Raw genomic sequence first — 14,081 nt, forward strand, 5'->3', positions numbered from 1 at the left:
CCCAGCGACTTAAGACTGGTTTTGTGGTCCAGGGTCACATATAGTTTGCACCATGAGAGCAGCAGCTTGTTTGCTGGATACAGACTCAATTTACACCCGTTTTTTTAATCTGTCATCTGTTTGGGCTGATTTAATTACAAGTGGACGGCACTAAATACAGGTGTAAACTATTTGTTATCTCATTCCACAATCACAGGTAATACCAGATACACCAAATTTATTTTTGCACTAGGTCGTCATTTATACACTAAAAAGGTGAATACAAATGGGCTCGGCGGTCGTTAATGAACATGTCAAATATAATAAACAAGCTCACTTATAATGGTTTTCACAACCAAACCAGCTTGTGGTCTCCTGGTGTTTTTAATCATTGCTTTGCTATAAATATCTCTCCGAAGATTTTGACCAGTTTTAGTTTCTCGTCAAATGTTTTAAGCTTTGGGCTCAATGCGACGGATTTGGGTGTGTAGTCTACTTGAGCCTCATCAGCTGGCCTGCACAGTATCGAAGGTGCGGTGTGTATTTTTAGGAGCACTCATTTTGCGGCTGAGTGCCCTTCTTGCTGCTGTCTATATAGATAAGCTGATCTGGAATCAGCAGACCTGAAAAGCAAACTAAGAAACAAGCTCTGGGACCTGACCTCGGCCTGCCACATGAGGCTGAGCTAGATAGAGTGTTTTCATGTGAGTAAACTCAAAGCCTTATCTCTGAAGACGGATTCATGGACTCGGTGATTTCTCATCCGATTCTCCCCAAATGTTGCAGATTGAGCCTTTCATGAAAACGATTTAAGACTTGAGCGCAGAAGGAATTTTAATTTTTTTAATGGAATAAGATTTCCGAAGTTATTTCCATGAACTTAGAATGGCTTTTCCGATTGCCTCGCCGTTCGTACATCAACGTAAGCTGCAGGAAACACTGAGTATTTTCAGTTATAGACAAGAAATCGGTTGGTCGAGAGCCCTTGTTGTGAGTGCACGGGGAACTGAGAGGCTGTTATTAATGGCTCTTGTCAAAGTTATTTATCAGCTCAATTTATTTTCATCAGTATTTTTTATTAGCTCTTACAGAATTTTCATTACTTCGGTATTGTTCTTTACACGATGAGTGTGTGTTATTGCTGCCCGTGACATGCGCGATGTAGGGTCATCCATCGAGGGCTCGTAGATTTAAAGAAGACAACAAGCAACAGCGGATTAGTACGAGGTTGTTTTCGGCTGATAAAGTGCCATTAAATCATAGGGTGATACATTTTAACTGTCACCCCGCGTGTTCACATAAATCATGGTTTCATAACTGAATTACCAAACGCCTTTGCCCTAGTACATCTATTTAACGGCATGTGCTCGTGTAGGTTTATCGAAATAAATCAGACGTCTTCATTCGTCTTTGTAGGTCACCAAGCCCCTTGAAACGAAGGATAATCAGATATGCGAAAGAAATAAAAATAAAATCCCAACTTTCACACAGCAATATTTCAGTGAAATCACTGGGTCTCATTTACTATTAATTGCATGAATTATTTGTATGTATATGCACAAGAGAAGTTCTGACCAACACATGTCCACCTAATTAATGTGTGTACATATATGAATGTGTTCTTAATACACCTGGAGTATACTGAACAGTGCTATTTTAGTATAATTTATATACTATTATCATTTTAAATTAGATTCTGTTTTTATATTTTCACATTTCATTTCAGTTAAATGATTAGTAATTTTGTTGGGTTTTGTCATTTTTATTTTATTTTATTTTTAAATTTTTTTTTCAGTTCATTTTTATATTTCAAAGTAAAATATATATATATATATATTTATTTTTTTATTTTTTATTTTTTTTGGTTCATTTAACTATAATAACCCTTATTTTAAATAAGCAATCATATGCCCAGGGTTAGTAATTTGCATTTTCCTATAAGGACATTTCCTTTGTAAACTTTCATAAAAAAGTAAAAAACTGATAATTAGATAATGAAATAAATGTATCATGTTGTTTTAAAGATGTTTAGATATTATTTTGATTTACTGGATTACTGTTTTAATATTTTTTTCACAATGCAAAAATGCATTGCTATTTAATAATCAGCAAAACAGTTGTCAAAAATAAGTTTCTGATACATAATACAAGACATATACAATATATGTTTTCTTTTCCGCCTTTCTGTGTTGCACAGAAATTGAAAAAGTGTTATGACTGCTGCACTGACAGTGACAGATTTCTGGGAGATTATGGATCACTGGAAGTTTGATAGGAGATGTTTTCCAGAAGACTTGTGGAATATATGATGTCAAAATAAAGACGAGCGTTAAATATTTATTTATTCATTTTTTTTATTATTATTAAAATGTGTTAAAAAAAACATCTTAAATACTCAACTGGCTATTAATTAAAGTCATAAGGGCTTTTGTGTCAAGTAGGACCTCAGAGTTTATTTTTATACTTTTTTCAAAAGTGGCCACAAAACCCACTCCAAAGCTAAAGGTCACGGTGGTAAAGGCGTTAAATGATACAACCGGCTTATTATACTTGATTTAGTTATAATTTATGATCTCATTAATCATCCAGCCATGCCAGTGTTAATGGCTGCCTTAGCATGTCATTTCTTCCTGTTATAGTAATTAATCTTTGCTCCGGTGGATAAGCCGGAAGGTTATGTACCAGCGCTGGCTTATTGTCTCGCTGTACTAACTTTGACTTGGACTATGTAGGACCTTTTAATACATTTCACAGTCCTGAGCACTTTGCCGAGCTAAATCGTTCTTGTTAGGACCTGACAAGCAAAGGCAAAGTCCTTAAAGGATTATCACAGATGATACTGACATGCCCATTGTCCAGTGGTGTAACTGCAGACAGTGCAGGCAGTGCAGTCGCACTGGGGCCCGTGTGTCAGGGGGCCCGCAGTGCACACAGGCCCTGCCCACATCGCAAGCGGGTCCGTGGCAACTAAGTGACTATATTAATATAAATATTAATAATACAATATAATTAGTGCTGAGATTCTTCACAGCAGTGCATAAATACATAAATGTGCATGTATTGTTTGTGTGCTTTAATAGACTAGTGGTAGAACTTTTGTCAAGCATTTCTGAGGTTCTGGGTTCTCATCCACCCTTGTGTAGTTTTCTTTTCTTTTTCTCATTAAAACCAAAGATGTTCATCAGTGATTGTATATCAAGAGCAAGGACACATTTGTGTGAATTTTGTTTTGTGCTTTTACCAGAACGAAGCTTTTACCAAGAGAGAACTGATAACAGCGGCAACGAGCACTCGCCATAACACATATTACAGCGATAGATCGCCTGTTATTTAACACAGACCAATTAATTTCTTATTGAATGGAGATGCTTCTTTCTTTTAGGTACATCCGTGCATGCTGCAAGATGTTGCAAAAAGTGGTGGGTTTGTGGGACACATCCCACCTGTAATTTACGCTGGAGAAACGCACGCAAAGAGAACTGTTCAATTTAATATAACTGATAAGATACTGATTTTAGTTGGTCTAAATTAAGTAGGTTAGGCACAAATTTGCTTATATGGGTTCCCTTCTAGACACGAGTGCTGTGTGTTTGTATGTGCTTCATAACCGTGCAGCCCAGGGGCCCGTCGTAATAGCCTGCACTGGGGCCCGTCATTACTATGTTATGCCACTGCCGTTGTCCATGAGCAACTATTGACATTGTGTCTCAAATCTGGCTCTGATTATAAAATCAGCTTTGATTATAAAAATAAGTTTTTAAATCTCATCTTGGTGAGATGTATTATTGGAAGATTTGGAGTGATAACTTATATTTACATGCATTTTATTTAACCCCTGTGTGTCGTTTTAAAACAAGTACAGAGAGGTCTTTAGAGGAGACAAGTGTCAATGTCAAAAATGGTAATAAAATATTACATACAGTATTATAAATGTTTTTTCTTTCAATAACAAATCTTTTACCAAATTGCTCCTGATCATAACTACCCCTTTTAACCCCTTAAATGCTCCCCCCCCCCCCATCATTTTGTTTTGAGGGGGGCAGTGTCAGATTATTACTATTTATAAAAGCAGAAATAAATGTAAAACTAACCATATAAATACAAAATAACCCATAAGGGTTAAGTAGTCTATTATACTGGTATGAAGATGTCATTGATTAATATTAAAATCTATTAGAATTCATCATACCTTATTTTTGGCCATATAAATATCAACAACTGCACCAAATTGTACATTTTTGCTCAGGTTGGGTATTTATTTTTTTTAATTTTTCTCCATATGATACTGTATGAGGCATAACAGCCTGATGCATAATAAAAAAAAAAAAATAGCTGGTGAATTTGGCAACAAATAAAGTCTTGCTGTTAAACCAGTTAAGAAGCTTGGCTAAGGAACCATCATCCAAAACACATCATGATGACCGACATGCTAGTGTTTTCAGCAGGGATCTCTTTGCCCTGCAGGTGACATCCATAGTCTTGAATTGTTACTGTGGAAGGCCGAGAGCACAAAAAAAAAAAAAAGCTGTGTTGTTAATCTAAATATTTAATAAGATTGCAGGTACCCAACCTGTAGAAACACTGGAGTTTTCTTTCTCTCTCTTTTTTTTTTTTTTTGTTTATTTTCCCATTGTTAGCCACATGCTGCATTATATTTTTAGGCACTCAGGTCTGTCAGTCAGAACTGTGGTTCTTTTCATAACCACTGTCCAAAAGAATGAGACCAAAGCCCAGGCTGCAAGAAAAGACAGAACGATACAAAGAAAGGCAATACAATTCATCGTCCAACCACCAGGACAGGTCACAGCAATGAAATGTCACAGAAAGCCAAGAAAATGTAACAGCGGCCTTGTTGTAGGAGGAAGAAAGGACATCACGTTGTGATGAAAATGCATCAATCCATGATGGTTGGATTGCAGTATTTTGTAAGACCAGAGTCTGAACCCCTTCGCGAGTTTCATTATGTTAGGGGGAAGGACGCAGTGAAGCGTGCACCAAGCAGCTGGTTTCATTAACCTCCTGTCCAACCCTGGAGAGAAGGAAGCAGGGTAAGGCGATGTAAATGGTGACCTTCTAAATATGCAGCCAGATATCAGCGAGTGAACGCCTCCCTGCTCTTGCGATTCAAAGAGAGGGAGGGAATGTAATAGCAGACAGCGAGGAAACTAGGCCACTTGTTTCAACAGTTGAGTCACCTTGGCAATACTGACTTTGTGCCTCTGGGGTGCGAATTTGCCCGTGTTACGGGATGTGATCGGATGGTTTGTATGCTGTCATATATACATTTATCACAGGAGAGACCTTCTTATATAATTTCTGGTAACAATTACATTGTAATGATAGATGTGTAACAATTGATCTGTTTTGTCAAATGGCTATTCAGCCTGTAATTGCTCCAACATCAGTACAGAGCCTATACCTCCATTAAAAATGAACAATGGATTTTCAAACAATGGACTTCATCTATTTTAATAGTTATTGTGTTTTTCAGACAATCACCATGTTCATTTTGTAGTAGTTGGCTAATTCAGTGATTGTGTGCTGTGCCTTTTGAAGCACGCCAACTGTGCCAGTATGAAACCAAAATAGTCTCTATTTACTTTCTTAATACACATTCTGAGTCTTACTGTGTTTCATATGTTATTGACATTATTTGGTAGAAAAAAAAAGTTGTTTGTATTTGTTGTGTTTCAGAACAAATGTAGTCTTCCACAACTGACTACAAACATGTATACGTGTATGACAACATAGGCTCATTGAAAAAAAAAAATATTTTAATTTTTTTTCAAAACTCCAAAATTGTACATATACATATGATTCACTGCAAAGGAAATGCAAAGTTCCTTGCAAAACAGTATATGTGACCCTTGAGCACAAAACCTGTCATAAGTAGCAAAGGTATATTTGTCGCAATAGCCAACAATACATTGTATGGGTCAAAATTATCAATTTTTCTTTTATGCCAAAAATCATTAGGATATAAAGTAAAGATCATGTTTCATGAAGATATTTTGTAAATTTCCTACTGTAAATATGTGACCCTGGAGCACAAAACCAGTCACGAGGGTCAATTTTTCGAAATTGAGATTTATAAATCAACTGAAAGCTGAATAAATAAGCTTTCCATTGATGTATGGTTTGTTAGGATTATCAAAACTTAACTTTTGATTAGCAATATGCATTGCTAAGAACTTCATTTGGACAACTTTAAAGAGAGGATGTATAAATCTCAAAAAAAAAAAAAAAAAGAAAAATAAATGACCCTTATGACTGGTTTTGTGGTCCAGGGTCACATATTATGACCTCAGTGCATTTTTACCATAGTGCACGATTAAAAAATTAATAAATTTTTACATCTACATCACGTAACCAGCTCCAAATGTATGGCTTTTCTGACATAGTAAACTTGCTCGGTAGCCCACCTGGTACTGCATTGTACTTTTGATGTGGAGCACTGTGGTACAAGTCCCGTGAAATACAAGACATGATAAGAAAGCTAAGATGGCATGGTTGCTTTGGCAAATAGGTTGTTATCTCACGTTTGCTTTTATTAACACTATCAATTAGGTTTAGGGTAGGGTTTAGTGTAGATGGTACTCAGCGCTGGGTAGTAACTGATTACATGTAATCTGGATTGCGTGATCAGATCAAAAAATATAAGTATTTGTTATTAGATTATATTACGTTTTAAAATGCTCATAATTAGATTACAGTTACTTTTTTATGGATTACTTGATTACGTGTTATTCACACAATGGCAGCAAATTATTTATACAGTATTCACCCTAATTCTTTTTTCCTTTTCTTTTAAAATTTCCTATTATCTATTATTTTCAAAAGCAATAGAGCTTCAATCTCCATCGCAGTGCACTTACTGATCATGTAATTACTGCTGTGATACTTACAACAACCAAACAAACACAACATTACAAGATTCATTAATTTAATCTGTTTTTTGATAAAACTGAATTTACTTTCAGCGCCACTGACTGGACATTGCATGCAGGGAGCAATGTCGTTTGGCAGAAATCTCACCACAGGCACATTTTTCAATGAGCATGGGTTGACGATACAATTCATTTCAAATAATTAATTTCTGATGGATAGTCAGGAAGTTCCTAACATATCTTTATTGTTAAATATCTGGTTTACTTTGAAAATCTGTTGCATTAGGCAAGTAAAACGGGTTGCCAGTGTGGTCTCATGTTGATTTTCAAAGAATATTATTGACTAGACTGTCACTGTTCAATGTTTCTGAACACTTCTTCGATCCTAATTTTTGTTTCCTGTCCTCTAGAGAGCTGACCTTGCTGTGGCTCCTCTCACAATCACCTTTATGCGAGAGAAAGCTATTGACTTCTCCAAACCTTTCTTGAACACTGGCATCAGTATTCTGTACCGCAGACCCAACAGCACCAACTCTGGCTTCTTCTCTTTCCTGAACCCCATGACCCCTGATATCTGGGTCTACATCCTGTTGGCCTACCTGGGAGTCAGCTGTGTACTCTTCGTCATCGCCAGGTGAGCGACAACCAATTGTTCCTGTGGCCTGTGCACCTGGGACTATTAACCTTCATGGTACCTTCCGATATTTGCTTTGAATTCACTTGGTAAAGCATCAAAGGGCAAACAGTAAAGTGTTATTAGTGGTGTTTGCTAAGGCTAAGGCACCAAACCATACCTTGTGAATAGACTATCAATGAGACTTGCTGGTGGGATTTTTGTGGCCATTGAAAAAACCTCTTAACAACCACCCAGAATGCTGTAGCAACTGAATAGTACACATGCACTTTAGGTGCACAATGCACATGAAAAAATAAAAATATTCAGAACATCTTAAGAACTGCATAGCATCATCATAACAACCAAAAACAGCATCCTTACATAATGACAGCAAGTTTTACACAGGTAAGCATCACTCACATTTTTATCAGAAAATTAAAAAATTTAAGTCTATTTTCAAATGACCTGAAGTCTAAGTGGTCATCTTCATGCCTTTAAATGTCATTGTCAAAAAGTTGAAACCTGATAAAAGCTGTATCATCAAGCTGCTTGCAGATGGCTCTGGGTTTAATATTGTGTTATTCAGATTCATACATCTGTAAATGTAGCTCGTACAAATGTTTTCACTACACGGTATATTAAATATAGATAATACACAACCTATTCTCACTCAGATACTGTCGCTATATTAACACCAAAAGCTTTGCACCAAATGTTTACTGACATACCCGGTAAGCCCGTTGGTTTTAATACTTTACATCAGTTTTCTTAAAGTTTCTTAAATTATCTAAATGTTTTTTAGGTAAGAAAGATGCTTTTATTTACAGTATAAATATTTGTAAGGCACCTAAGCTCATCCTTGCTTCTAAACCTAACCACTTCTTAACAATATTAGCCATGTAACAAGCAGATAAATGTCCTATGTAAAAGTAGTTAATAGGAAAAGTCCCATGCTCTTCACGTCAGTCTGTTTACACCAAAGGTTTCTCATTGAAAGCAGCAGGCTTTCCGGCTACATTGGACACTTTTGGTGTCTGTATAGTGACACATAGTCAAGCAGCAGAAAGGGTTGCAATTAATGCTGCCACTGATCAAGTGAACATTAAAATATCACACAATTTGTCATCCATTCAGTCATTTAAAGCCTGCTTTCCAAACAAGTGTTAACACCTTGCTTGAGGGTCCTTTGAGTGGCATTGTCATTATTTGTAGGAGTGCTTTAATCAGAAATGTGTATAGCACCTTCACTGAAGGGGCTTTCAAAGTGACCATTAATGAAGAGACTTTACAGAAGTCAGACTTACGGTCTGGATATTAGGACTCAGACCTCAGCCATTTGACGAAACTGCATCACGACTCAGTCTGAAAGGCTTTAGGTCTCATGAAAAACAACGTCAGGTGTCAAATCTCATACAGTTAGGAATCAGGTGAAATGCCTCAGACATGTATTTAATTTAATTTAATTTAATTTAATTTTATTTTATTTTATTTTATTTTATTATTTTATTTAATTTTATTATTTTAAAGTGCAATTTAAACTGTTCTGAAGTAACACAGGTATCACATGAACCTTTCTTTCTTTTTAATGCATTTTGCAGTTGGAAGAGTGCTTTTTTTTTAAGTGAGGTCATTTTATCTGGTGCCTCATTGTACAAGACCTGACATCTGACATTGTTTTTCCTGAGACCTAAAGAGGTGTGATGCAGTTTCATTAAATGGCTGAGTTCTGAGGATGTCCTAAAATGTATGCTATACAGTATATACACTGCGGCTACATGGGACGCTTGTGCATTTGATACAATATATACGTATTAATGTATTTGTATGTTTGTTTTCTAACACATTATTTTAGAAATTAGCGTAAACTTTAGCAAAGCAAATACGAATCAGTCGAATGAGGAATCACTCATCATGGCACTGCTCTTGCCTGGAAATATAATATATTTCCATATTTTAATGTATGTTTTAAGTTTCAAAAGAATAAGCAAGAAGTACAAACGGAGACTTCAGCACTCACGGACCAGTAAGTGTGTAATAACAGATGTTATTTACACCATCTTACTGGTCTTGTCTTTTCAAAGACCAGAACATATCCAGGTTTCAATTTTCCAGGGCTTCATATAGTTCAATGCTTGGAGACCCAAAAAGAAGATGCACAGGCTTATTTTTAATTACAATCAATCACAGACTATCAAGAATGCTGACATTTTTGACTTTCTGCACTTGAATAAGAGAGAGAAAATAACCCGGTTGTACACACAGTTGAAGACGTAATTAGTAGCTAATTATTATTATTATTATTATTATTATTATTATTATTATTTATTTATTTATTTTAGAATAACTAACACTGGTCACATAGAAGATGGAAAGATGAAGGATTGACTATTTTACATTTTTTTATTACACACATCAACTTTTACACAAAGACAGTGGAAGATTAATACACATGGATATATTATCTAACATGCAGATTTTTATTTCTTTTTTTTTTCAAGCAGTGAATGAAAACATGTACATAGACAAATCCTACAATGTGTCTTCTGCGAGTTTCCAGCTTGTGCTCTGCTAACAAGTCCCTTGGCAATACCTGCGTCTCTCATCTTTTGAAGCATCTGCTTTGAGATGTTCCTTGTACTGTAGATGTTAAAGGACAGGTGTTCTAAGAGAAATTACAGGCATCTGCAGTTGCTGGGAGTGTCCAGATGTAATTACGTAATAGTTTAACAAGCTGTTGAAAAGAACCAAGACGTGCACTCTCGTCACAGTTAGCGAGTACTTGACTTGATTTCAGCAAAATACACTGACGTGGCCAATCTGTAATATTTCCGCAGAGTTAAAAACACCTTTGGCATGATAGTAAAGTTTAGTCTTAAAGTAAAGTGCTTTTCTAATACGGACAGTTCATAATTAGAACTCAGAAGTCACTTTGTACTAGTGACATAAGAGTGTGTATTAGCAAATATCACAATGTGAAATTTTATAACATGCATTAATGACTACCCTTGTGAAAAAGAAGTGTGCTTAATTGTATTGACTGTACTCTTGTATTGTACTTCAAATCTAAGAAGTATATACAAAAAGTTAATAAAATATTACCTAAATAAAATGTTGCATGTACTGTACATAAAAAGTGCACTTTTTTTAAGTAAAATTTCTACCTTAAGGTACATTTTAAATTTAAATTTTAATAATATTCTGTCATACAGTATAGTACACACATTTTAATGTGTTGACTAACTGAATAAAGCATATGTAAAGTACTTGATTCTAATTTTATCCATAGTGTGTTATTCATATTTTGAATGTACTAAATTGTGACTCATTAATGTTTAAATACAAATATATGTAAATAAGTTATATGCAATTTTCAACTAAAAATGGCATTATTAAGTATATGTTTTATTAATAAATATATGTTAGTTTATCACTTTAAACATTTTTAAAGAAAGAGAATATAAGAAATTATGACATTATGACATTACATAGAAAGCTGTACTCAAATCCTACTTGGGGGGGGGGGATTAAGTGTCCAAAACAACATGTCCTCCAACCAATACGCCCGTATAGGTCGTTTGTGCAAATCCCTGAAATACGACCCATCAGAGCGTATACTACAATTGCGCCCCTATCGGCAACAGGAAACTTTCATATTAATGAAAGAGCATCGTGTTATAAGACAATATGCAATCATGTGATCATGGGCTCGATCCCAGAGAACGCATCTGCTCATAAAATGTATATGCACTGTAAATTTGCACTGTAAATTTCAACTGTAAATGCACATGATTTCTGTGAGGGTAGGTTTAGGGGCGGGGTTAGGTGTGGTCATTCATACGAATTCGTATGAATTAGCCACCTAGTAAAATATGTACAAATTGCCAGTGAGATCGAGTTGGACCATGTAAAAAGTCCACAAATTGCATTTAAATAAACACACATTTTGATTGGTAATTACAATCATACGTCATTTCATGATGACAGACGCAACACGACACTGTCATTATTTTTATGCGCTAGAGGGCACTAAACTTTAAAACGTAAAAATAGGTCGTAATAAGGTGCTTGCACAAACGACCTATAGGGTCGTTTTTTGCTGGAGGACAGTCTGGTCCAAAAACATGACACTCAGTTGAATATTCTTTAAAGGTTTTTGTTCCCCTACCCTGTAATAACTACTCTTTTTGAAAATATGCCACAGTGTACTTCTTTCTTAAAATGGTGTATTTCTAAATTTTCAGAAAAATGTACCGTTAAATGGTTTTTGCAGAATGATTGGGTTTTGTGTATGGTTGCTAAAGTGTTCTGAGCTATTCTCAGCACATTGCTATGCAGTTACTAGGGTGCTCCTCAATAGTTGCTGGGATGTTCTGAGTAGTTCCAACGCAAGTCAGAAGAGCCCTCTATGATATTATGGTCCCTAGATGTGGAAATTGAATAAACTATTATTTTTGCAGTTCTGTTTGGTGTCGTTGGTAGTGAAAAACACTTCACCTTTAAATACAGAGGTCATGTTTGAGAACTTTCTCTGGTTCCTGCTACAGGTTCAGCCCGTACGAGTGGTATGACGCCCATCCGTGTAACCCAGGCTCCGATGTGGTAGAAAACAACTTCACCCTTCTCAACAGCTTCTGGTTTGGCGTGGGCTCCCTCATGCAGCAAGGTACAGTGCTTCTTCTGCAAACTCAACGCACTTTCCAAAGACGGCAAACAAGCCAAAAAACCTGACAACAGCGTGATGTGACTGTCTTCCACCCTTTACCTGTCAAAACCATGTTGAGTTCAGACTTTTCTGACAGGAGGAGGAAGTAGTTATCTTGCTTGTCAGTGAGGCGGAGATGAGGGGTGTCAAACATCTGTCATACACACTGGCAGGTTAGAGGGATAACAGCAGCATTTGTTTCCTGACACATCCGAGACCTTCACGATTGTGAGTTTGAGGTTGGGATGAAAGTCGACAGAAGACTGTCTCTATCGTAGCAAATGCACAGTGGGGCGTCTCTGTGGTTCATCTCATCTTCGCTTGGCCAGATGTCCAACCCTCTATATGTTGTTCTCTTGCCTCAATGCAGTGTTTTATTCATTCGTCACAGCTGGCACACGGCTTCAGAGTGACACAAGGAGATCATAAGGAAATGAATAGGCTCGTTTCAGATGCCAATGACTTCGCTTTGAATGTAGAAGAGAGTAGGCCGTTACTGTCAGGGGAGGAGACAGAAAAGAGCAGTTAAATCGGGCAAAACCCACTTCTCGTAGTGGACCAGCAATCTAGCAAAAGCAGATGTCCGGACTCTGAACACTGCCGCCACCTGTCGCAACACGTTAGCATGACCTGGACAGTATTTTTAACCAACTTCAAACCTGTCGGTTATGAGTTCTACGCAGAATTTGCTAATTTCAAACAGTCCTAATGCTAATGCATAACACAGTAGCAGTTCTCGGATCATTTTGTGTTGGACACGAATAAATACATGAAGTATCACTAATAATACTGATTCAGTGAGTAAGTGAATCATTACACCGTGTGCTAACCAGATGAAGTAATAAGCTATAAAAGCTGTCTTTTCCATGTTTATCAGAGTTTTTGTCCTAACCAGTCATATTGGCGATATGTGATGAGCAAAAGCGTATTCTGTTTTAGAAACTGTTAGTATTTCTGCAACGTTGAGGCTGGAACAACAACAAACAGTCCATGACAGTGATGAATTCAGGTACTAAATGTGCTTTATTTAATGTTGAAAGGGTCTAATGTCAGTTATAAAACGGATAGTTCTGGTCCTTGATTCTGATTGGTTGAGCCGACTAAATGTGTAATGTTGAAAGGGTCTAATGTCAGTTATAAAACGGATAGTTCTGGTCCTTGATTCTGATTTCTGATTCCGCGTTCGAAGCTGTTGTAAATTACTCTACAAACATACACCTTTGTTTACTTCTATGTGTTGCTTGGCAACCGCTTTGTTGGAACCACAACTGTTTCTGAGGAACTACATTGTTTGGTGGAAGAACACTGTTTTTATTTATATCATTACACTTTATATGCTCTGTTCCCTTTCATGGGAACTTCGAACTGCGTCCTCTAGGGGTCGCTATAGGGGAACGCCTCGTCGTGACCCGTGTCTGAAGCATACATTGAAAAAACACCAACTCGTTGGCCGGCGACAGCCATGACGTCACTACCGGTGCGACTATAGTATAAATTGGCGCCGGGAGCATACATCATTCTCTTCTTTGTCTTCATTGACTGTTTTGTTTGAAGCGTGCATTTCTGTGGTAAGAGCGATCTCTATTTATCTCATTATGGCGAGCACTAGCAAAGCATTTAAGGATGTGTGCATCCGTGTTGACGTTGTTTAACATCTGATGACACACACGATCTATGCGTTGTTTGTTTTGGCAAAGAGCACGCACGCAACGTCTCCGAGGGGGCAATCGGCGTGCACTGCGAGCGTTTTTTCCAAGGAAAAAAGCTCCGCTCTCGTTTGTCTCTCTTTTCAAGGAAAGAGGGGCAGCCATCTGCTTCCCGCGATTCAGGACCCGCTGCTGCTGAGGCACGGAAGGGAATGAGCTCGTGGGGATCGCAGGTGGATCTGGCCGATGAG

The 14,081-nt window shown here is 37.0% G+C and overlaps 1 protein-coding gene across 1 annotated transcript in view; it reads left to right on the forward strand.

The window, feature by feature from the left end:
* Positions 1-14,081, forward strand: part of LOC107673968 (glutamate receptor ionotropic, kainate 3-like) — a 61,530-nt gene that overhangs the window by 31,861 nt on the left and 15,588 nt on the right. The window contains exons 3-4 of the mRNA XM_016467821.1: positions 7,277-7,500; positions 12,027-12,145. Of these exons, the coding sequence (XP_016323307.1) occupies positions 7,277-7,500; positions 12,027-12,145 (343 nt within the window). The remainder of the gene's footprint in view (positions 1-7,276; positions 7,501-12,026; positions 12,146-14,081) is intronic.

The sequence above is a fragment of the Sinocyclocheilus anshuiensis genome, unplaced genomic scaffold (genome assembly GCF_001515605.1).
Source record: "Sinocyclocheilus anshuiensis isolate Anshui unplaced genomic scaffold, SAMN03320099.WGS_v1.1 scaffold921, whole genome shotgun sequence".
Lineage (NCBI taxonomy): Eukaryota > Metazoa > Chordata > Actinopteri > Cypriniformes > Cyprinidae > Sinocyclocheilus > Sinocyclocheilus anshuiensis.